Raw genomic sequence first — 21,785 nt, 5'->3', positions numbered from 1 at the left:
GCAGCAGCAGCCCTGCGCGAATTCGCGCCAAAAATTGCAATTGCATTTGCGGCGTGCGGCGGGCAAATCTGCTTGTTTGTTGTTTGCTTGTTTCATTGTGAAATTATTGCTCGACGAAATGGCACACGACGCGGAACAGTACATCAAGGACATACAGCGCGAATATGTGGACTTTCTGGACGACGAAGAGGACCAGGGCATCTATGCCGGCCACGTCAAAGACATGATTGCTGAAAAGTCCAAGCGTCTGGTGGTCAACATCAACGATCTCAAGCGCAAAAATCAACAGCGCGCTCTCGGCCTGCTGAGCAACGCCTCCGACGAACAGCTCGCATTCGGTCGTGCACTCAAAGAGTACGTGTCCACCATTGAGCCCAGCTATGCCAAACAGCACGAGGATTTCTTTGTGGGCTTCGAGGGCTGCTTTGGCAATCGGCATGTGACGCCCCGTTCCCTCACCTCCGTCTATCTGGGTAATCTGGTGTGCGTCGAGGGCATTGTCACCAAAGTCTCGCTCATCCACCCGAAGGTGGTGCGCAGCGTTCACTATTGTCCAGCGACACGCAAAGTACTGGAACGCAAGTACACAGATCTGACCTCGTTTGAGGCGGTGCCCTCCAGTGCCGTCTATCCCACCAAGGACGACGATGGCAATCTGCTGGAAACCGAATTCGGACTCTCGGTGTACAAGGATCATCAACGCATCACCATCCAGGAGATGCCAGAGAAGGCGCCCGCCGGCCAATTGCCGCGTGCCGTTGACATTGTGTGCGATGATGATCTGGTCGATCGCTGCAAGCCCGGCGATCGTGTCCAGATTGTGGGCAACTATCGTTGTCTGCCCGGCAAACATGGTGGCTACACCTCGGGCACCTTTCGCACAGTGCTGCTGGCGAATAACATTTCGCTGCTGAGCAAAGAGAGCAATCTGGACATTTCGCGCGAGGACATTATGCTCTGCAAGAAGCTGGCCAAGAACAACGACATCTTTGAGCTGCTCAGCAAGAGTCTGGCACCATCGATTCACGGACATGCGTATGTGAAGCAAGCGATCCTTTGTCTCCTGCTCGGCGGCGTCGAGAAGCTGCTGCCCAATGGCACACGGCTGCGTGGCGATATCAATGTCCTGCTTATCGGTGATCCGTCCGTGGCCAAGTCACAGCTGCTCCGCTATGTGCTGAATACGGCACCGCGTGCCATTCCCACCACGGGACGCGGCTCCAGCGGCGTTGGTTTAACAGCCGCTGTGACCACGGATCAGGAGACAAACGAACGACGCTTGGAGGCGGGCGCCATGGTGCTGGCGGATCGCGGCGTCGTTTGCATCGATGAGTTCGACAAGATGAGCGACATTGATCGCACGGCCATCCACGAGGTGATGGAACAGGGACGCGTCACCATCTCCAAGGCCGGCATCCACGCCTCGCTCAATGCACGCTGCTCCGTCTTGGCAGCCGCCAATCCCGTCTACGGCCGGGTAAGAAAATTCACTTCATTTCATTGCTTTTCATCAAAATAATTCCATTTGATAGATTTGTACATTCATGATTTTAAATTCATTCAAAATTCCTTAAACGGGGTTGCGTCTCCGTTAAGCACAGGTTCAAATACTTGCTATGGTTTGTGTCGTGGCTTAATTTAATGAAGAAATTGCATTTTATTGCATCACTTAAAAATCATTAAATAATTATTGATTACATTTCATTGCTTCAACTCAAATTCAATCCATTTAAAAGAGTTTTCATTCATAAGCACTGGTTAAAATATTAGTTATGGTTTGTGTCATAGCTTAACTTAATGATGAAGAAGATGCCACAAAATTGTCATTAAAAATTACAATTTTTTAGACATTTTAAGTGACTTTAAATATATATATATATAAATACATTTAGCTTTAATAATAATAATTTAGATCTAACTATTTTCTAGAAATTTGTGAATATCACCAAAAATCATACTGAAAATCATTATGAAATCATATAACATTCATTTAGATTGTTTATAGGAAGTGTTTACTTGAATGCAATTATGTTTCTTATGCTAATCATGCTCCTTACTATTCTTTTCTTTTAGTACGATCAATACAAAACTCCCATGGAGAACATTGGATTGCAGGATTCTCTGCTGTCGCGTTTCGATTTGTTGTTCGTCATGCTGGATGTCATCGATAGCGATGTGGATCAAATGATCTCCGATCATGTGGTCCGCATGCATCGCTATCGCAATCCCAAGGAAGCCGATGGCGAGCCCCTCACCATGGGCAGCTCCTATGCCGATTCGCTGTCGTTTGTCTCCAACACAGAGCAGGTGCGTCAAGAAATTAAAAATATAAAATTTCTATTCACTTATTATCCTTTTAATTTCTGCTTTTAATATCCAATTTAAATTGAAAAGTTAAAGAATTACGGTTCAACTTTTAAAAAGAGAATTATGAAATTTAAGAATTGTCTCACATTTTGTATTTCAAACTGAACTAGAGTTGAAAATGATTTTGAAAATGAAAAGTCTAAATTTGAATTACAAAAAAAAGAACTTACGGATTATCCGTTTAAATTCATTGAACTGCTTTTAATATCAAACTTAAATTGAAAAGTTAAAAGGTAAAGATTAGCCTTTTAGATTCGTTGAGCTGCTTTTTATATCAAAATTATTGTAATAATGTATACAAATCCTTATTGCAATGAGATCAGGCAGAGCGTAAGGTCTTCAGACGGATGTCAAATTTAAGTTGATAAAACGAAAGACTAACTTCAGTAATTGTTTCACATTTTTTAGTTCACTCTGAAATTAAGAGTTGAAAGTTATTAAAAGAAAGAAAAGTTTTAATTTGTATTAAAAAAAGGAAGAACTTAAGGATTATTACCAATTTAAATTGAAAAGTTAAAAGATAAAGAGTTCAGCTTTTAAAGAGAATTATGGAATTTAATAATTGCTATACATTTTGAATTTCGAAATGAAATAAGGAGTTAAAAATGATAAGAAAAATTAAAAGTATAAATTTCTATTAGAAAAATAAGAACTTTTAGATTCGTTAATCAGATTTGAATAGCTTAAAATTTGATGGTTTGAAGTACATCCTCGATCTGCTTTTATTATCAAACTTAAATTGAAAAGTTAAAAGATAAATAATTAAAGTTCAACTTTTAAAAATAAATATCAAATTTAGTAATTGCTTCACATTTCTTATTTCGAACAAAGATTAAGAGTTCAAAATGACTAAAAAAATAAATGTATAAATTGCTATCACAAAAAGAAGAACTTATGCATTAAACTTTTAGATTCGGTGAATTGCTTTTAATATCAAATTTAATTTAAAAAGTTGCATCGTAAAACTACGAATTTACGGTTCATGGATTAGGCTTTTAAGTTCCTTTAGCTGCTTTTAATATCCAATTTAAATTGAAAAGTTAAAAGATAAAGATTGGCCTTTTAAATACCTTGATCTGCTTTTAATACATCGATTTCTCTGCTTTACAGAAGAAGGACACGGAGGTGTATGAGAAGTATGATGCACTGCTGCATGGAAAGTCGCGCAAGCGTCACGAGAAGATCCTCTCGGTGGAGTTCATGCGCAAGTACATCCACATTGCCAAGTGCATGAAGCCTAAGCTGACGGAGCAGGCATGCGAGGCGATTGCCAACGAGTATTCACGACTGCGCTCCCAAGAGGCCGTCGAATCGGATGTGGCCCGCACTCAGCCGATCACGGCGCGTACGCTGGAGACGTTGATCCGTTTGGCGACGGCACATGCGCGTGCTCGGATGTCGAAGACGGTGACCATCGATGATGCGCACTCGGCCATCGAGTTGGTGCAGTTTGCCTATTTCAAGAAGGTGCTCGAGAAGGAGCGAGCGGGCAACAAGCGGCGACGCAATGGCAACGGCGACAGTGACGAAGAGAATCAGGAGCAGGAGCAGCAAGAAGCAACAACAGAACGTTCGCCATCGCGTCGCAGCAAACGCACACGTATCGAACCCGACTACGACAGCGATGAGGAGGAGATTGAGACACCTCAACCAGATGCTGGCGATTTAACCCGTCGCGAAACTCGACGTTCGCTGCCCGCCCAGCAACAACAGCAACACAGTGAAGCATCGGCGGCCACAGAAAGTCAGTCGACAGAATCCGAGGCGACATCAACGATTAGTGAATCGAGGCTGGGTCTCTTCAAGAACGGTTTGCAGCGTCTGTTCCGCGAGGCACGCGAACAAAGTCTGCCCGTCAGCCGGATTAGCAAGGCGATCAATGAGAACAACGCGGAGCCATTTACTGCCGGTGAAATCGATGCCGCGATGCATCGCATGACCGAGGATAATCAAATCATGGTCGCCGATGACATCGTTTTTCTTATCTAATCTTCCTCTTGCGTATCTCTGTCTCTCTTCACATTTCCAGCATGAATCTATTATTATCATTATTATCGCATTGCTATTTTCATTCATTTGTGTACTATTCATTAAGTCGAAGTCGATGCCGAATTCATTTTTTTTGTTGTATTTCATATTTATCAATTACGAGAAAGTCTAATAAAAAGCAAAAAATAATAACAATTTTGTTTTGCACAAATATACTTTATAATGTTTCGCTGGTTATTCAAAACTATACCAATTAAATTGTTGAAAGAGTATTTTTTAGATAATAACTAAAACTAGTTGAAGAGCCAGTCAACTGTGAGATATTTGATATTTAATGTACTAAAAATACTAAATACCGAAGACTATATTTGGTATGACGGTAGAGTACAACATATACCAGAGAGTAAAAAATATACCAGATTTCTTCACAATGTTCACTACCTTTTCGAAGCTACAGCAATTCAACTGTTGAAAGAATCGCTTTAAGTAAAATAACTAAAACAAGTTGATCGGCTACAATCGAGTGTGCTTGACTTGTGCTACTTGCTATCCATTTTCAATGAAGCACTATTGTAAAAATATAGCAAATTAATATACTATAAAAATACCGAAGATACCAACCTTCGATCGAGCGTGCTCAACTGTGAGATACTCGCTATTCTAAAAATATAGAAAATGTATATAAGAAAAATACTAAAACATACCGAAAACTATATTTGGTTGTCGCTTTAGTACTAAAATCGAGTGTGCTCGACTGTGAGATACTCGCTACTCATTTTTAATAAATCATATACTAAAAATCCAACAAATTAATATACCAAAAAATACTAAAATATACCGAGAGCTATATTTGGTATGTCGACATACTAGAAAGTACAAAATATACCAGAATGTTAAATAAAGCAAATAGGATTCGACTGCAGTAGACTTTTTTTTTTTAAATAACTGCTACATAAATATACCAAATATATGCAATGGTATATTTTTAGTATTGTGTTGCTTGAGCACTTGTTTCGATCTTGTTTTGCTTACCAGGTATTCTTCAGTCCAGCAGTTTCTATCACACATCTCGTCGCTCGACTGAATCAATTATTTCTGCTGCATTTTGAGAGGTACAGCGATAAGATTTGTTATCGCAAAGGGTTTGATACGACCTCAACGCTTATCAAAAGGTCGCAATACTTACTTTTTATGGTACATAGAAGCAAAAATTCACTGCAGAGTTTATAATGAAATGCATTGCTTTTAAATAATAAATAGTAGTAACTATATAATCTCTGGAAATTGACTAAAGTATAATTAAATTTTGCGTTTAACTAAATAAAAACTAATAATTATTACAATGACAATTGTTAGAATGTTAGAATGAAACAAATCACATTTCATTTACTATAATTGGAATCTTTACTTTGGGGAAACTCGCATAAAACATTCGATTTGTTTTTCATTTCGTTTTTTTTGTTTTTTTTTTACAATATACAATAATAGGAATAGTAATTTTGTATTGGACAATTTTCTGGTGGAGGGGGGAGGGACTAAAAATGTTCGTCTTCAACTTAACTTTATATACAATCGTTGGAAATTTTGGTTTTTGGAAAACATTCGTGTATGGATATGGTTAATTTGTACAGCAAATCGATTCAGCTTACATACTAGATATAGTATATGTTTATATATAGTTTATAGTTTATGTTTTTATATATGAGGAAGAGGAGACAACAACACATCTAACTAGAACTTTTAAGGGAACTCTTCTCTCGTCTTCCTTTCATTTGTGACTGGCAAACACAAACACAAACACGAAAAACAAAAATGAAACAAATTTAACGTAAAATATCAACTATTAGATGGGATGATGGGAACTGCACAAACGATCAAAGATTCACGACATTCTTCAAGTCCGAGGGCAGCAATCCCTTCATGCACTCGATTTGCGCCCGGATCTGACGCTGTGTGATGCTGCTGCTGCTGCTCGGACAGTTGATCCCCTCCAGCTGTGACTTATCACTGTAGAGATTCAGTTTCTGTTTCAATTTGAGTATCATATCAATTATTTCCACCTCCTGCTTGTCGTGCGCCCAATGCTCCAGATTCGCCTCCGACAGCGCCTGCAGCTGCAGCTCCTGCAGTGTTAGCTGCAACTCCCGATGACGCGCCTCGTACCAACCCCGGAAATTGGGTGATTTCACAAAGCGCCTGTATAGACCCTTCCAATCGCCCTTCAACGACGACGTCAATTGCGGTCCCGCTGTCTCCAGCGTGGCCAGGAAATCATCGAGCTTAAATGAGCTCGCATTCGGTGCCGATTTAAAGGGACTAATGTCCTTTTGCAGGGGCATCAGTGAGGCCATGTAACGCTCCAGGGGTATCATGAAGCTCTGGGTCAACTCCAACAGATAGCGACGTATGAGCGCCGTTTGGACATGTTCCGGCCGCTTTGTCTTCATCCCCAGCAGCACCTTCTTGAGCAGCGTCTTGTCCTTCTTGAGGTACGGCTTGTATTTGGTGTGCAGACCCGCGGTGGAGCTGTCGCCCGCTGCTGTCAGGCTGCCATTAAGCAGTATGTTGTGGTTGTTGGCCATCGTCGGTTGCAGCTTCACATTCCCATTGTCCTGGCCATGTCGTGAGCTCTTGTGCATCAGCTCCTGCTGCTGTTGCTGCATGTTCTTCTGCAAAAATCAAAAATCATATATTAGCCATAGATTGATTGAATGTATTGTGACTTTAGCTCACCTGGTTGTCCACCAGACGCAGCATGTGCGGCCAATCCTTGAGCAGTTTCACAAAGAACGGATTGGTGACACCGAGCATGACAGCTGGACAGCAGCTGTTGCTGCTGCTTCGATGGTTCGCCTCCTGCGTAAACTCCTTGAACTCGCTGTCGTGTATGGTGAAATAGGGACGCGCCTCCGCACAGTATTCCAACGGCGCAATCACAGCCACTAACGATTGAACCATGTGCGAACAATCGGCGGGCGATGTGCCCACTACGACAATGGGTTCGGCTGTGATGACCAGCTCCCACAGCGTATACAAATGCTCGAGCACAAAGTGCAGACTGTGGAATAGCTCCACTTCGTTGACCGAGGCCAGCACTTTGATCGATGTGGGTGACTCCAGGGGCAGTGTGGGGGGCGTGCTGGCGGATGAACTGGCTGAGGAGGAGGAGGAGACCGTTTTGCGACTGCTGCTACTTGCCTTGGGTATGCTGATCTCATAACTGCACTCCAAGAGCGGCAGTCGGAGCGTTTGACCCACCGTCAAGGCGGGCCATTGGCTGTTGATCTGGGCGCAGGCCAAATGCAACAGTTCGTTGCCCTGCTCAAAGTATTTGGGGGCCAGCTGCTCGAGCATGTCGTAGTACAGATTGAAGAACGGCAGTCGGGTGATGATGATCAAACTCTTTTGGAAATATCCGCGCGGCAAGTTCGGATCACGCTTCTGGCGAAAGTAAACAAAACCCCAATAGTGGCTACCGTCGCTGCGCAACGCGGGCGCACATTGTCCGTTGTAGCGGGAGGCGGCGGCGGACGATGGCAACGGCGATGCTTGACAGGATCGCAAACGCATATGGAACTTGGTGTCGCCCATGCATCCGGAATTGGAGTCGGGAAAGGCCATGTAACAGATGTTGCTCACCTCCTGTTCGCTGGGCATGTGCTGCGGCGGATACACATACTCCAGGGCTTGGCCAAGATTCAGATCGAAGGTGACCACACATAAACAATGCACCCATTGTGATAAACGAATCCAATCATCATCATTGTTTGTTGCTATTGTTTTTGTTCTTGTTGCTGTTGTTGCGTTATTTGCAGCCCCGCCATCTTGCATTGCCAGGCGCATCTTGTTGTTCTTGTCCATATTCATGTTCATGCAACCACACAAATCGTTTTGTTATGCTTTTGGGCGCAGCATGGGAAACTGCTTAAAACTACTTTCACTTCACACTTCAGCACAATGTTAATATTATTTATTTGTGCTTGGGCCAAGGGCGAGCGTTGCCACCCCAAGTTATTTGCTCGATGGAAGCTAGTAAATTGTCTGGCAACCCAGCATTAATGCGATAACTAGTGCTTGGCAATATTTATCGTTGTTATCGACATTGAAGTGCTACAAATCGAAATTCAAATTTGTTTATCTAGAAACCAAACTAAAACAAAAAAAAGACTTTCTTTTCTATATAATTTAATTTAACATATTAAAAACAAACGTTGCAAATGCTGGTTTTAAGTGATGTAAAAGGTTGTACTGTATCACAGATAAGGATCCCAGCCGGGAAAGAGCAACGCCAAATTAGATGGCTGCCTGGCCTCGTTGATCAAATGCTGCACCTGCGTCTCCACACTTGTGTTATCCAATATGCCACTTTCGCGACCCTCCAGCTTGTGCTGCACCAGCAACAGGGCACGCTGTGCCAATAAGTTCTTCGATTCCTCGTTCGTTGGCTGATTGGAGAGCACACCCCAAATGAACAATGGATCATAGAGCAAGACCTCGAGTATGGTCATCAGAACAGGTTTATAGCGTCGCAAAATATGCATGACAGCTTCGCAGGATTTGGTAAACACACCATTGGTGCCACACACGCCCATCGGTGCAACAATGTCGCGTGTTAAGCGAAACGGCACCGTCTCCGGTGTCGTCTGTATTTTGCCCTGCTCAAAGGCAATGCCTGCAAATAATAGAAAAGAGGTTTAATACGAGATAGTAAAATGCTTTTATTTGATACACACCAAAATCAATGTGCACCACTTCGGCTGTCTGCTCATCGATGAGTATGTTCTGGACATGACGATCGCCCAGACCGAGGACATAGCCCACCATCGAGGTGATGGCGACGCTATTGATGTACGCCAAACGACGCTCGAACCAAACGCCAGGCGTGTTGAACTTTTCCAGAAGAAAATAATGCAATACGGGCTTCACTTTCTCGCATATGTGCTTATAGATAGCCCGACGCTCCACCACCGTCTTCTGCATTGCTGCCTAAAGGAGAGAAGATGGGAATTAAGAGTAAGAACATGAAATAGGAAATGCTTCTCGCTTGGTGATTCTCCTTCAAGCTCCTTCCACTCACATGCAGTGTATGCCGGCATTTGGAGTTCGTCCAATCCTGCGGGCGATAGCGCATATGTGCGCCACTTTTACTGTCGCTACCCACCAAATAGACGCCAAGGGGGATTGTGTCGCTGCACCACTCCAAGATGCCGCTGCGCATGGAGAGCGGCGTCACCTGATAGGTGCGCAGCTGCAGCTTGCGATTGATGCACTCCGAATCGGTGTTCACCAGCTCATTGACCAGACCGAAAACCTGTTGCATTACAGCATCCTGACGCAGATCATCGCGACCCTTGATCAGCTGTGGACGCTTCACGCCGTCCGAGCAGCAGCACAACACCTTGATGGGTGCATTAATGCCGTTGCACAACGTAAACTCTTCGCTCCACTTGACAATGCCTAAGAATGAGTTGCAGAAGTTACAAACAAAAAAAAAAGGAATTCAAATGTTGACAACGCTTACTGGTTAATTGGTAGTTTTGATCGGCTCTTGGGGCAAGAGGCAGCGTGGGACATTGAACCAGATCGAGCTCCAGACTGCTTAAATGACGCAGCTTCTCCGGCACTCTATAAGCAGTTGGCTGGCGTCCACTTGGATTCAGTTTCAGATACGTATTCGAGAACTCGATGAGTGCTGCAATAAAAAAATAAAATAAAAGAAGTGACAGAAAGATTTGTGGAACTCTTCCAAACTTACCTGGAAACATGGCTGCAAATTGCCGATTACAATTGGCCACTGCAGTTTCGCCCTTACAGATTTGCGCAATGATTCCCTTGGCAATCTCGGCACGCTGCGTGTTGCTGTTGTTGCCATCCATGTGGGCGCAAACCAAGGGATACAGCTTGTAGAACGTTTGCTGTGGATGCTCCTTGCCACAACGCACCAACAGCTCAACGAGCAAAGCACGAAACTCCGCATTTGTGGAGCTCAAGCGTCCGACCATCTGATTTAAAGCACAAATAAACTTATAGCTGGGCACTTGGGCGATCTTGTCGCGTATCTTTGCCAGCATCGATGTGTTGCTCTCGTTGGTGAACCACAGGGCAATGATGCGATAGATTTCCGCACTCGATGCACCGGCATCCAGCTGACAGTAGGCAATATAATGCTCAATTGCCGTGCATAAATGTTCCGTTAGACTCTCGTTGATCCGCTTCAGCGCATTGTGATCCAAGGCAGCGAAACGATTCATGTTCAATGCTCCAACGCGTAGATCGCGATCGTCGCGCGTTTTCACCGTGCCGGCAAGCTGACGATTCTGTTTGATTATCTCGCTAAGCATCTTGTACTCCTGCGAGTTGCGATAGTTGTGCATCTTCTGGTACTCGAGATCCGCGTATTTGGCCATCACTGCATGCGCCGTTTTCCGATTGTCGTTCTGAAATTTGCCAAATGTGCTCCACGCGAAATGATTCGGATATTTGGTCTTTAGCGTCTCTTTGTGCTCGGCAAACTGATCCAGAAACACCGTCGCACGCTGAAAGTTCTGCTCGAGCACGTCGTTGAACCGAGCCGCATTCGAGTTGAGCAGAAACTCGCCCTGCATCAGCATCGCCGGCACACGCTGCAGACAATACTGAAACTCGTTGTGGCTGAGCACATGTTGCAGCGTCGCCTTGGCTATCTGATGGTTACCCGTCCGCATCTGCACCTCGGCATCCTCCAGCAGCACAGAGATCTGAAATAGAGTTGAGAATTTAGTCATAGTTTAATCAGATAAGCTCTGTACAAATATCAGCCTCCTTATTATGCATTGTTAGTTCCTGACTTTCTACTACCTATTATATTTTGCAATGTAGTTTCGACATTTATGTTAACAGTTCTGTAAGGAATTCCTCACAGCTAAGACCTGTGCAAATATCAGCCTCCTTGCTCTTACCGTTCGTGCTATGCATGGAAAGCTTAATTGATCAGATAGTTCTATGCTGTATATGTTCATTCTATACTATGTTGTGTATAAATCTCAGCCTTGTCTTCTACACTAGAATTCCTAACAATTATGCTCTGTACAAATCTCAACCTCCTTACTCTTACCGTTTGTATTAATCTTATGTTTGTGTTTAAATGTTAGCCTCCTTACTCTTACCATTTTTATTATGCATTGTTAGTTCCTTACTCCCTACTAACTTTTTTGCTGTGGAATATATTTTTTACATTTATGTTAATATCTTTAAAACAAATTCCTAATAGCTATGCTATTCAGACATCTCAGTCTCTTTACTCACCGTTCGTACTGTTCATGAAAAGCGTAGTTCTATATATTAGAACAAATTGGTTAACAGATTCTCCTTCCACTACCATTTGTGTTTCGCAAAGTATTTTCTATGTTGATGTTACCAGCAGTAAGAAATGCCTTATTCCTATGCAGTGGGGAAAAATCAGCCTCCTTGCTCTTACAGTTTGTGCTGTAAACTGAAAGTTTAGCTGATCAGTCAGACAGGCAGCCCAAAGCTTTTAAAATTTGAGTTCATCAGACAGTTCTATACTTAATTTAGTAAATTGCTGTGCTATGCTGTACAAACATCTCAGCCTCCTTGCTATTACCGGTTTTTGGTTTCAGTTGATCAGTCAGTTAGTGGGACAGAATAAAGCGTTTTGTTTACTTATTTGCAGCACAGATGTTAATAAATTCCTAACATCTGTGCTGCACACGAATATCAGCCTCCTCACTCGTACCATTTATGCAAATAACTGATAGCTTAGTTGCCCCGATTCAGACTCACCTTGGAGACCAGCTTGATGTCTGGCATAGAGCGCAGCGTTGCAATGTATTTGGTAGCCAGGTTGAGCTTGCCAGCGTTTTTACACTCATTGATGGCCTTCAGCAAATACGTGTCGACGGGACTTTTCAAATAATACTGCTCGATGCGTCGTGTGGCACGTGTGCCGGCCATCTTCAGCAGGGCAACTTGGTGGGAGAGCACATGCTCCTTGCAGTTAAAGTTGCCATAGGTTAACTCCAGTTCCGTTTGCCACTTGTCAAAGGTCTCCTTGATCTGTTCGCTCGACAAAGTCGGACAGAATTGTATCTGTAAGAAAGAAAGTGAATTTAAATAAAAATTAGATAAGCTTGCTAAACTTATAAAACAAGTTTGGTGTCTTTAGCTCGTAGTCTCTGAGATCAAGAGGTTTTTGTGGACGGACAGACAGACAGACAATATATAGAAAAAGGAATAATTGTGAACCTTGGCAAAGTCCTCTGCCTGTTGCAGCGTGGATAACCAAGTCATGTACTTGTACACGGATTGCAAACACTCAACGCTAATGCCGCGCAGCACTTCGCGAATGCAATCGTAGGCATTGTTGATCGCCGACATTGTGTTCTCCTCCTCCCGATTGTTGATGCTCTTCAGCGCCAAATAGTGCTGCTTACTGAACTCCAGCTCCAGATTGTTAGTTGTGATGCTGCGGCTGTTGCGCCGTTGCACATCGACTGGCTCATCCCATTGGGTCAAACGCCAGAGTATCTCGTAGTCAAGTTGATTGCCTGGCAAACATCGCTGCTGTAGATCGGCCAACGCCAGCATGCCGTTGCTCTTCATAATGCTGACAATCATCTCGCCGTTGGGTTTGTCCAGGTGATCCGATTCCAGCCAGCAGCCAAACAAGTTGTTGTTCAAACTTAGATAATCGACACGCGAGCGCAACGGATTCAAAAAGCCTGTCATCGCATCCAGACAGCCAATCGACTCGTAAGCCTGTCAAAGTCAAAGTAGAGAGTTATATAGTTGAGATATACCATATAGAATATAGAATTTAGTATATTTTGGAATATTTCTTACTCTGTGTTGTATTTTAATTGTGTATAGCGATTCTAACCAATTTAGCTGAGCATTTGCTCCCTTTAACTACTCAATCGTAATAATAATGAAGCTTGAAGCTCACCTTCTTGGCGGACTTTTGGAAGCTGTCGTTGGCCAGAATGTCCGCATCGGGTTTCTCACTGGCCGAGCACGCCCACAACTCCAAATACAAAATGCTGAGGAAGTAAGCTTGACAGTGATTGCTGGCTTCGATGGCGTTGCCAAAATCAATGGGTATAGTCCTGTATACAATGAAAAACACACTAATTAGAAAGAGAGAGCGAAGAAGAAAGAGATGGCAAGCTAACCAGTTGTTGATGAGACGAATGCGCTCGCAAATATACAAAAAGAGTTTGATGGCGCGCTTCTCCTGATAGATTCCAGAGGCCAACGCACAATGTTGGGCAAAGAAGTGATCGAGCATCGCACACAAGCTGTCCAAATGCGCCATCTTGTTGGCCATCAGCAGCTTTATAAACGGCTGAAGGCAGGCGTAGGCAAAGCTAAACGAATTGCCAGCGAATGTATCGAAGCCCGTCCAGCCGCAAGTCTCAAATACTTTGCGCATAAATGCACACATCCATGCGTCATAGTCCAAATGTTCGCTGCCCTGAAGCAGAGCGAGCCAAGGAATCGCAGGAATGTTCGTATGTGATTGCAGGAAACTCGTTCTTTTCGATGGCTCGCAAAAAATGCGCAGATTCGAATACGAGACTGGAAAGGAGGAAAAACAAATTCATTAAAAGCTTCATCTAGTATTTTCCCTCCACATACTTACCAAATCGCTCGCTGCCGGCGCGGCAGTTTACCACGTGTCCTATCACTTGGATGAGCGCTTGTTGTGTGCTCGTCTTGAAGTGAAACAATTGCTGATCCAGCACGCGCATCATGACGCTTATAAATTGTTCCATGGGTTCCCCAATCGACTGTCAAAGGTAACACAGCGATTAAAGTAAAGTTTAAACGGGAAATGTTTTTGGAAATATTTTACCTCTTCGAAGGCATCGAACTCGCCTTGAAAGTAATACGAAATGTGCTGCATTTTAAGCGGTCCAATCTCGGCCAGACACTTGAGCGCCTCGAGGCTATGTTCCGGCTTCTCGGCATGCCGCACCATGTGTATCAGACGACTGATGAAATGGAACAGCAAATGCTGTTCCGCCGCTAGCTGTTGCTTGTGCTTGGCTAACTAGAAGAAGAGAGTCACAAGTCAGCAAAGTTTAGTAAAAAAAAGTCTTAGACTGATGTCAAAGTGCGCGCGAGAAGCGACAAATAAAGCGGAAGACGACGAGAAAAGCGAGAAGCGACGATCAAAACGAGAAGCAACGAATAAAGCGGGACGCGACGATACAAAACGAAAAGCGACGATTAAAATGAGAAGCGACGAGTAAACCTGGAAGCGACAATTAAAATGAGAAGCGATTAGTAAAGCGAGAAGTGACGAGTAAAGCAAGAAGTGACGAGTAAAGCGGGAAGCGACGAGTTAAACGGGAAGATGGAAGTTTAGCCAGAAGTGAGCTACATTGCTCTGTACGCTTTGAGCGAGAAAGCAATTTGTATATTGCCGCTTCAACTCTCACTCCGACATCTTTCGAGCGATGAAAAGCAATACAGTGGTTCATCGTTCTCGTTATCGCTTTGCTTCTCACGTGCACTCTCACATCCGCTTTAACTAATGCCGCACATAATCACGTAATCCTGGTAGGCTACCCGCTAAGCGGTTGGGCTTCATGTAGCTGGCCATGTAGCTCGATACGCTGCAGTTGCCAATGTCGGGCAATTGGGATTCGTTCTCTTGCTGCTCGAGATTTCCAAAGAGTTGATCAAAGTCTGTGTTCGCCTCAAGCAGTGTTTCCATGTCGATTTGTTTGCTGTGCGACGCCACAAATGTTTGCTCCACTTTTGCCGCCTGCTTCTGCAGCTGCGAAGTCTCCACGTGCTGACAAATGCTACGCAACAGTTTGGCAAAATCATTGACACGCATGTCGTTGGCAAGGTAATCAATAGTGTGCTTGGCAAGGATTAGATCCAGAAATTTCAGACCAGCTCGCTGCAATTGTTCGCACTTTGCTGCAAAATAAATAAAAGAAGCCAATTAAAGTCAATGAATAATAATAAAAAGAGATCACTCACTGTGCAACAGCAGGCGGCAGACAAAGAACCAAATGTCTTGCAGAAAATAAGCGCCTTTCTCGTGCAAACGTTCATAACGATCGGCATATGAATGCATGGCCTTGATGCCATCCAGCATGGCGTCCGCAATGATGCAGTAGAGAAAGAAGCTGCGCAACAATTGGCTGGGCAGCAATGCCTCATAGCAATCGGTCTTCAGCATGCTCAGCAAATCGACCATCAACAGCGGCTTTTGCACCATACACTGCATCACGGCTTGGATTCGATTATTCCCCGTCCAATCGTCGCTATGCTGCGTAGAGAATAAACATGTTATAAAGCAAGTAAGAAAACTACAGTCGAGTGTGTTCGACTGCGAAATACCCGCTAAGAGAAAGAGTATGGAATATTTACCTATCAAAATACTAAAATGTAACCAGAATTATATTCGGTATATCGATACACTATTACTTTAAGAATATACCGAATAAATACTAATATATCTGCTACTTAATTTTAATGAAAGCAAAGGAGTGCGGTATTATATTTCACAATATACCGAATAATACTAAAATGTGCCAAGAATAAATTCGGTATATCGATACACTATTACGTTAAAAATATACAGAATAAGTAATAAATTACCCGCTACTTAATTTCATTAAAAGCAAAAGGGCGGTATTTTTGTAAAATATACACATAATACTAAAATGTACCAAAGACTATATTCGGTATATTGATTTACTACTATCAAATATACGTTATAGCCTCTGAAATTTAGGTGTATGGGCAGACGGACAGACAGGCTATATCCTCTCAGCTTTTGCTTAATGTAAATGCTAACAGAAAGTTAAAATACCCTTCAACCCTTCCTATGGGAAGGGGGTATAATGAGCAATAAAATGTACAAGCTATTCTAGTCTCTAGTTTGGAGTTCATACCATGTGCGATCGCAGGCAATTGAAGAGCGCTGGCGCTGTTAGACTATACCAAGTTGAACTCGCCTTGCAGAGCACTTGAGCGGCAAAGAGACGCTCCAGCTCCTTTTTGTCCAACAGCATGCGAACCGTACAATAAAGCGTGGACGCACTTAGCTCCGTATCCTTGAGATTCACACGATATTTGTGTGTATTTACGGCTAGATTATCGAGATTCTTTTTGCAGGCGGCAGATGTGTTCAATTCATCGCATTGCCTAAGCATGTCATAAGCCTTCAATATGTCCACAACATCCTTCAAACGCATAATGAGTTAGTTATGCTAATTTGTTGTTAATGTTGAATTTCTCACCGAGTCGAGATATGCCTGATGACGCTTGATGTCCTCCGGCGTGCCATAAATGAAAGTGTAGGCCATCAAAGACTTGGCGTGCTGCGCCAGAAACGCTTTCTTCGACTTGTAGCAGAGATAGTAAGGAAAGCTGCAAAGAAACTAAAGTTAGAAAAGTGTTTGCTGGTCTCTTAAAACTTACCTGTCTGTGGACATGAGCTCGGCGCAACATTTGTGCAGCATGGCATCCGCATAGGGCATCATTAACTGGCGCATCGACTGCTTGTAAGCAGGCACCACGCTGTCAAGGGCACAAAAGTCAGCTGCCAAAGACCAAAACACAAAGTAAGTTAAACAATTACCAACTTAATACAATATACCAACTTAATACACTGAAAAATCACTTGAATATACCACAGTCTACATTTGGTATATTGATATTACATTCAGACTACTTTATGTAGTCAAATAGGATTCCTTCTGTATGTTAGATATGGGTTTCTACTCTACGAAAGTATAGCAACAACGACAAATATAATATAATATTTACATTCATGCAAGTTGCACTTTGCACAATGCTGCATCAATTGCAGCAGCACCGTCTCCTGATGGAACGAGCTGTAGGCAAAGAAGGACACCAGTGATTGCACAGCCACCGCATTGCTATTCTGTAGCAGATCCTCGCTGTTGAACTGCAACTCAAAAGAAAACGAAAACAAAATCAAAATCAAATACATTCAACACTTTCTTCGCCATGACTTGCCTGGAACTTTTCCCACTCGATGCTCGCAAGCAATTGCTCGCAAAATTCCAAATACTGCTCGCCTCGAGTCTCCGTAAAGGTTTCGTTCTCGTAGTCCTCGGTCACACAATAGTCGGCATTGAGCAGCAATGTCACCGTTGTGGTGGCTGCCAAACGCACCTCGAGCGTGGGCATGCTCAGAAATTTCGCCACCGAAGTGCAGATCACAGCAAAGTTCTCGAGCAGAAATATGTTGGGACAACGCTGGGCCACATCGGCCACACATTGCAGCACCTTGGCGGCCAGTTGTGTTGGATACGATTTCTTGAGGGACAACTTGAGCAGCGACATCAGAGCCAACATCATGTCATCCAGCAGATTCTCATTAACGTACACGAAATGGAAAATTGCTGCAGTTAAAAGAAAGCAGAATTATCAAATAAACCTTTTTGAATTACTTTCGATACAAGATTTTGAATATTTACATTTAAAACTATTCTCTAAAAACTACGATCTCTGTATCTTTGCAATTTTAGAATTGTTTAGGTAAGAATACAATTCCATTTATAAGGAATTATATTTACGTAATTTTTATATAATAGTTAGATGAAATATTACAAAAAAGAAATAACTTATAGAATAGAATAGACTTTAGACTTTAATTTTTGTTTAAAAGTTGGAAACATTATTAAAGTCTAGAATAGTTGAATGAAATATAATGGAATAAACTTATATTTACAATTTTTTTTTATATTATTTCTAGCTCTTTACATTTTTATTAGACTTCATTTTAGTTAAAAGTTCGAAAAGTACTTTAAAGTTTAGAAATGTAAAGAGCTAGGGATGATATAAAAAAGTTGTTAATATAATTTGTGGCAATACCAAATCTCATTTGCTGTCTGCTCTACTTACTTGGCAACTGCTCAACCAGCTTACTAACAATATCAATTTGTGTATAATGATGCTTGAAGACCCACTTGATCTGATCCACCAGCCACTCGATGGCATCAGGGGACAAACGTTTGCAGCTGCATAGTAGCTAAAAAGTACAAGATTTTAATAAATGGTGTGAAGAATGATGCAAGTCTTCACACCTTAACGATGAGCACAATTTCAGTGCAGCCAAAATGCTGCTGGACATTGGAGGTGAGATGACGAAAGGCATCGGCGCTGTACGAGCTGTTGGCACAGAGTCTGCCCAAGATGTGGAGGCATTGTTTGATCAACTCAATCGAATCACGACGAGTGCCTGCAAAACGTGGCAAAGTAAATCAATGAATAAGGAATGATAATAAGCTTATTTAGATGCAATAATTACAATTGTGTTTGAGCAGTGAACCAATAAATTCGAGCAACATTTCAATAGGCTGCTTCTCCAGATAGTTGAGTAGTATTTCATTCGAATTGAACACATCGAGAATGTCCGCTTGCTGTGCTAGAATATCATGCACATCGTTGTCATCCAAGCGCTCTGTTTGATGGGCCTTGTATTGAAACTGCAAATGGCAAACAACATAATTGAATTAACATTATGATAAAGCTTAGAATTAATCAGCTGACAAACCTCAATGTGACTGAGAAATAATCCGATGCGTTTGATGAGCGGACATTGCAGCAAATTGTCCGCATCGAAAACTTTGTAGTGCAGCAAACGTTCCATGGTGCAGATTAGCTTGTGCAGACTCTTGAGGTTCTTGAGAAGATCCGTTGACGTATGCTCATTGCTTGCCGTGAGATTCAACGAACGCATCAACAGCTCGTAGTTGTGTTGAAACAAACAATTCTTCGCCGATGGCATGTCAGCTGGATTTTGCGATTTAGCCGTGCATTTGAGACGCGATTGGAATTGCGCATCCAGGCAAATCAACTGCTTGTTGTATTTGTATTGCAACAGCTGTAGATTCGAATCAGTTGTTGGCAACTCCTCGCGGCTGTTTAGCTGCTGCAACTGCTGCTCGTCGAGGAAATTGATGATGCCAATGGTGAAAGTGTCGGCCAATAGTTTGGCATCAATCGCCGCAATATTGTGGATCATTTGCATTGCGCTAACCTTCTCGCTGCCATAAGCCCACTTCACAATGGGCTCCAATGCCGCTGCGGAGGTTTTGTCCAGGCCACAGCTATCGGCATGGATGAATATCTCGCGTATGGTGGCCACGCATTCGTTGCGCCGGAGAAACTCATTCGATTGGATGCTCTGCAGCAAGCTGGCGCAATGCTTTGATGACAATTTGTTGTGTCTGATTAGTGCCTGAAGCATAATTTGCTTTTCCTCCACAACATCGGCAACTTGACGACTGTCTGTAATCAAATGTCCGGCGATTTGTGACCAAACATCAGCCAAATAGTCAGTGGATATCGATTGAGTTTGAAGCAGCTGTTGCTCTTTGCTTAATATGCTCAGGAGACACAAGCGCACATTACGCAAATTCTCGCCATTGCCATAGATCAAGAGCACATCGCGTGTTGTCTTCAAAGCCAGCTCATAGTTGGCCACGTTCACGATCGCAGTGCTCAGTTGCAACATTTGGGCAAAGATGGCAAACCAGGTGTCATTGAAGCTTGTCTCTTTGCGTTCAATCGACTCAACGATGCGCTCCATATAATCGACTTTAACACGCTTGCTGGGAACGTCGTCTGAAGCCGGCGTTTGCTCTATGTGCCAATGCAACTGTCAATAGAAAACATTAAATAGTATAATTAAGCTAGTTATACATTCTGCTACTCACAATGTACATAACTAGCGCAGACATTTTGATAAAGTTCGCATTGAATCGATCGCTGAGCGGTGTCAATTTGCCGCGTCCCAAGGAATTCTTGCGTATCTCCATGCCAATGATGGTTTTCAGCTTCTGCATCGTTTGCGGCCAGCTCTCATGTATGGCCACTTGGAATGTGTTAAAGTCCAGCGTGTTTAGTTTGGGATACAAGGCATGCAGCGACAATGCGACGCACTCAAAGAAGATGTGCTTGGAGTCGTCACGAAATGTGTCGTTGTTGTGATATTCACAGAATTTGGGCAGAATCTCTTGCATATAAATGCAGAGTTGATGATGATAGTTCACAGATAGCTACAAGGAAATACAGCTCAATTTAAATACATTAATATATAAATCATTCAAAGACTTGCCTCCTCAAGAAACAAGCGATAAAGTCGCACGATTTCCTGGCGTTGATCCGGATTTTTTGCTTCATCCGCATAATCTATCAATGACGGTAAATAGTCAGCGAGATCTGTATGAAGTTGGACGCGCTCTCGTGCGATTTGCACTGTTTTTGTGATGCATTTCAAGATCTTGGAGCGCAGAAATTCATTGTTCTCAATGTTCAGCTCGAACAGATACGATAAGACGCCTTAAAAAGCAAATTCAAAAAAGTTGTATTAATTCATAAATTGAATATAGTAACTATAGCCACTTACGACTGTATTCGTTGACTTTCAGATTGCTAACATAGGTGGGCGACAAGTAAATTCCTCTATCGATCATATTGATGAAGTGATCGCCAAAATGTTTTACCACAATTCGCTTCTTGATGCCCTCTTCGAAGGCGCTGAATATTATGGATTTGCTCAGGAAGTGTCCCTTTCTTTCTCTGCCAACTGCAGTCGAAACATTAGTAACATAACTGTTGTATTCTGAATGTAGTTTGCTTACCCTCCAAATTGTAATCTATGATCTTATCAATAACATTGCCATACAAATAACATTTATCTGCCAGTGTTTTGTATGTTTTCTCGCGCGCCTCTTGTATGTTTCCAGCATGCTGTTTTACGCCGATAATATACAAATTCATAACTCTAATTTATGTTTAAATATGTACGCACCTTGAGAATGGAGTCCTTGACCGCCTGAAACAAATCAGAAAAACACAAATCCTGACTGAGCGCAAAAGTTTCATAGAGGACATCGCGGGAACTGTTCATCTTGTTATCCAACAACTCCATGGCTTTATTGCGTGCTGTTGGTTTGTCCGAGCGCAGCTCGCTTATTAGACGTTGCAGCTCATTTAAAAGATCACCCATTTTGTTAACTTATTCGACTTATAATTCAGAACAAACACAAATTCCGCAAGCTCACAACTGAAATCTAACAATTTGTGCGCGAATTACAGCGCGCTGTACAGCGTGACCAAATTCGATTAAGTTTGTAATGTTCTCGCCAAACCGATAGTTGATAAATTATAATGTTATCAGGCAAGTTTTGATATTTATTAAAAGTTATGAGTAGTAACACTTGCTGTGTTTAATTTTTTTACATTAATTTTTACAAGAAGACACAACTTGTCTCCTCCACGATTTATCAGTAGAAATTATTTGCGCGCGCTGTATCGATATTGTACAACACACTCATTACTACTCGCTACGATGAGAGCTTTATATATCGATTGTTTTATTTCACCTATTATTTAGTTTTAGTTAATTATTTAAATGTTTACAATAGTTT

General features: G+C 42.6%; 3 protein-coding genes across 4 annotated transcripts; 1 reads left to right on the top strand and 2 right to left on the bottom strand.

Moving 5' to 3' along the window:
• Nucleotides 1-24: 24 nt before the first annotated feature.
• LOC117569205 (DNA replication licensing factor Mcm3) lies at nucleotides 25-4,539 on the top strand. Its single transcript, XM_034250280.2, has 3 exons — nucleotides 25-1,477; nucleotides 2,074-2,307; nucleotides 3,478-4,539. Exons 1-3 carry the CDS (start codon nucleotides 119-121, stop codon nucleotides 4,354-4,356), a joined length of 2,472 nt encoding a protein of 823 aa, XP_034106171.1. The 5' UTR covers nucleotides 25-118; the 3' UTR covers nucleotides 4,357-4,539.
• A 1,151-nt stretch (nucleotides 4,540-5,690) lies between these two features.
• LOC117576957 (protein DENND6B) lies at nucleotides 5,691-8,381 on the bottom strand. Its single transcript, XM_034262127.2, has 2 exons — nucleotides 7,090-8,381; nucleotides 5,691-7,025 (listed from the first exon to the last, which is right to left on the bottom strand). The coding sequence occupies exons 1-2, from the start codon at nucleotides 8,227-8,229 to the stop codon at nucleotides 6,231-6,233; spliced, it is 1,935 nt and encodes a 644-aa protein (XP_034118018.1). The 5' UTR covers nucleotides 8,230-8,381; the 3' UTR covers nucleotides 5,691-6,230.
• A 149-nt stretch (nucleotides 8,382-8,530) lies between these two features.
• Nucleotides 8,531-21,477, bottom strand: LOC117571544 (serine/threonine-protein kinase ATM). Of its 2 annotated transcripts, XM_034253740.2 has the most exons (27): nucleotides 21,167-21,468; nucleotides 20,997-21,105; nucleotides 20,762-20,941; nucleotides 20,471-20,694; nucleotides 20,070-20,411; nucleotides 18,905-20,011; nucleotides 18,659-18,836; nucleotides 18,435-18,589; nucleotides 18,253-18,379; nucleotides 17,362-17,750; nucleotides 17,149-17,290; nucleotides 16,801-16,921; nucleotides 16,620-16,749; nucleotides 16,272-16,562; nucleotides 15,352-15,643; nucleotides 14,903-15,288; nucleotides 14,210-14,407; nucleotides 13,997-14,144; nucleotides 13,527-13,932; nucleotides 13,301-13,460; nucleotides 12,601-13,113; nucleotides 12,139-12,444; nucleotides 10,112-11,093; nucleotides 9,878-10,048; nucleotides 9,434-9,813; nucleotides 9,090-9,342; nucleotides 8,531-9,028 (listed from the first exon to the last, which is right to left on the bottom strand). In XM_034253740.2, the coding sequence occupies exons 1-27, from the start codon at nucleotides 21,362-21,364 to the stop codon at nucleotides 8,610-8,612; spliced, it is 8,307 nt and encodes a 2,768-aa protein (XP_034109631.1). In that variant the 5' UTR covers nucleotides 21,365-21,468; the 3' UTR covers nucleotides 8,531-8,609. The 2 variants fall into 2 exon arrangements, with proteins under 2 accessions (XP_034109631.1, XP_051858604.1); XM_052002644.1 differs by lacking the exons at nucleotides 8,531-9,028; nucleotides 9,090-9,342; nucleotides 9,434-9,813; ... (5 more) ...; nucleotides 13,527-13,932; nucleotides 13,997-14,144 and having other exon boundaries at nucleotides 14,269-14,407; nucleotides 14,868-15,288; nucleotides 21,167-21,477.
• Nucleotides 21,478-21,785: the final 308 nt, after the last annotated feature.

The sequence above is a fragment of the Drosophila albomicans genome, chromosome X (assembly GCF_009650485.2).
Source record: "Drosophila albomicans strain 15112-1751.03 chromosome X, ASM965048v2, whole genome shotgun sequence".
NCBI classification, from domain to species: domain Eukaryota; kingdom Metazoa; phylum Arthropoda; class Insecta; order Diptera; family Drosophilidae; genus Drosophila; species Drosophila albomicans.
This window is presented reverse-complemented; position numbering and strand designations above follow the sequence as displayed.

Bases quoted from the DNA above. Each gene is read 5' to 3' on its own strand.
- LOC117576957 (XM_034262127.2), bottom strand. From the start codon at position 8,229: ATGAACATGAATATGGACAAGAACAACAAGATGCGCCTGGCAATGCAA. The intron at 7,026-7,089 runs GTGAGCTAAAGT...TGATTTTTGCAG, and splicing joins TGCGTCTGGTGGACAACCAG to AAGAACATGCAGCAACAGCA.
- LOC117571544 (XM_034253740.2), bottom strand. From the start codon at position 21,364: ATGGGTGATCTTTTAAATGAGCTGCAACGTCTAATAAGCGAGCTGCGC. The intron at 18,380-18,434 runs GTGTGAAGACTT...TGTACTTTTTAG, and splicing joins AAATTGTGCTCATCGTTAAG to CTACTATGCAGCTGCAAACG. The intron at 15,289-15,351 runs GTGAGTGATCTC...TTTATTTTGCAG, and splicing joins CTGCCGCCTGCTGTTGCACA to CAAAGTGCGAACAATTGCAG.
- LOC117569205 (XM_034250280.2), top strand. From the start codon at position 119: ATGGCACACGACGCGGAACAGTACATCAAGGACATACAGCGCGAATAT. The intron at 1,478-2,073 runs GTAAGAAAATTC...CTTTTCTTTTAG, and splicing joins CCAATCCCGTCTACGGCCGG to TACGATCAATACAAAACTCC. The intron at 2,308-3,477 runs GTGCGTCAAGAA...TCTGCTTTACAG, and splicing joins TTGTCTCCAACACAGAGCAG to AAGAAGGACACGGAGGTGTA.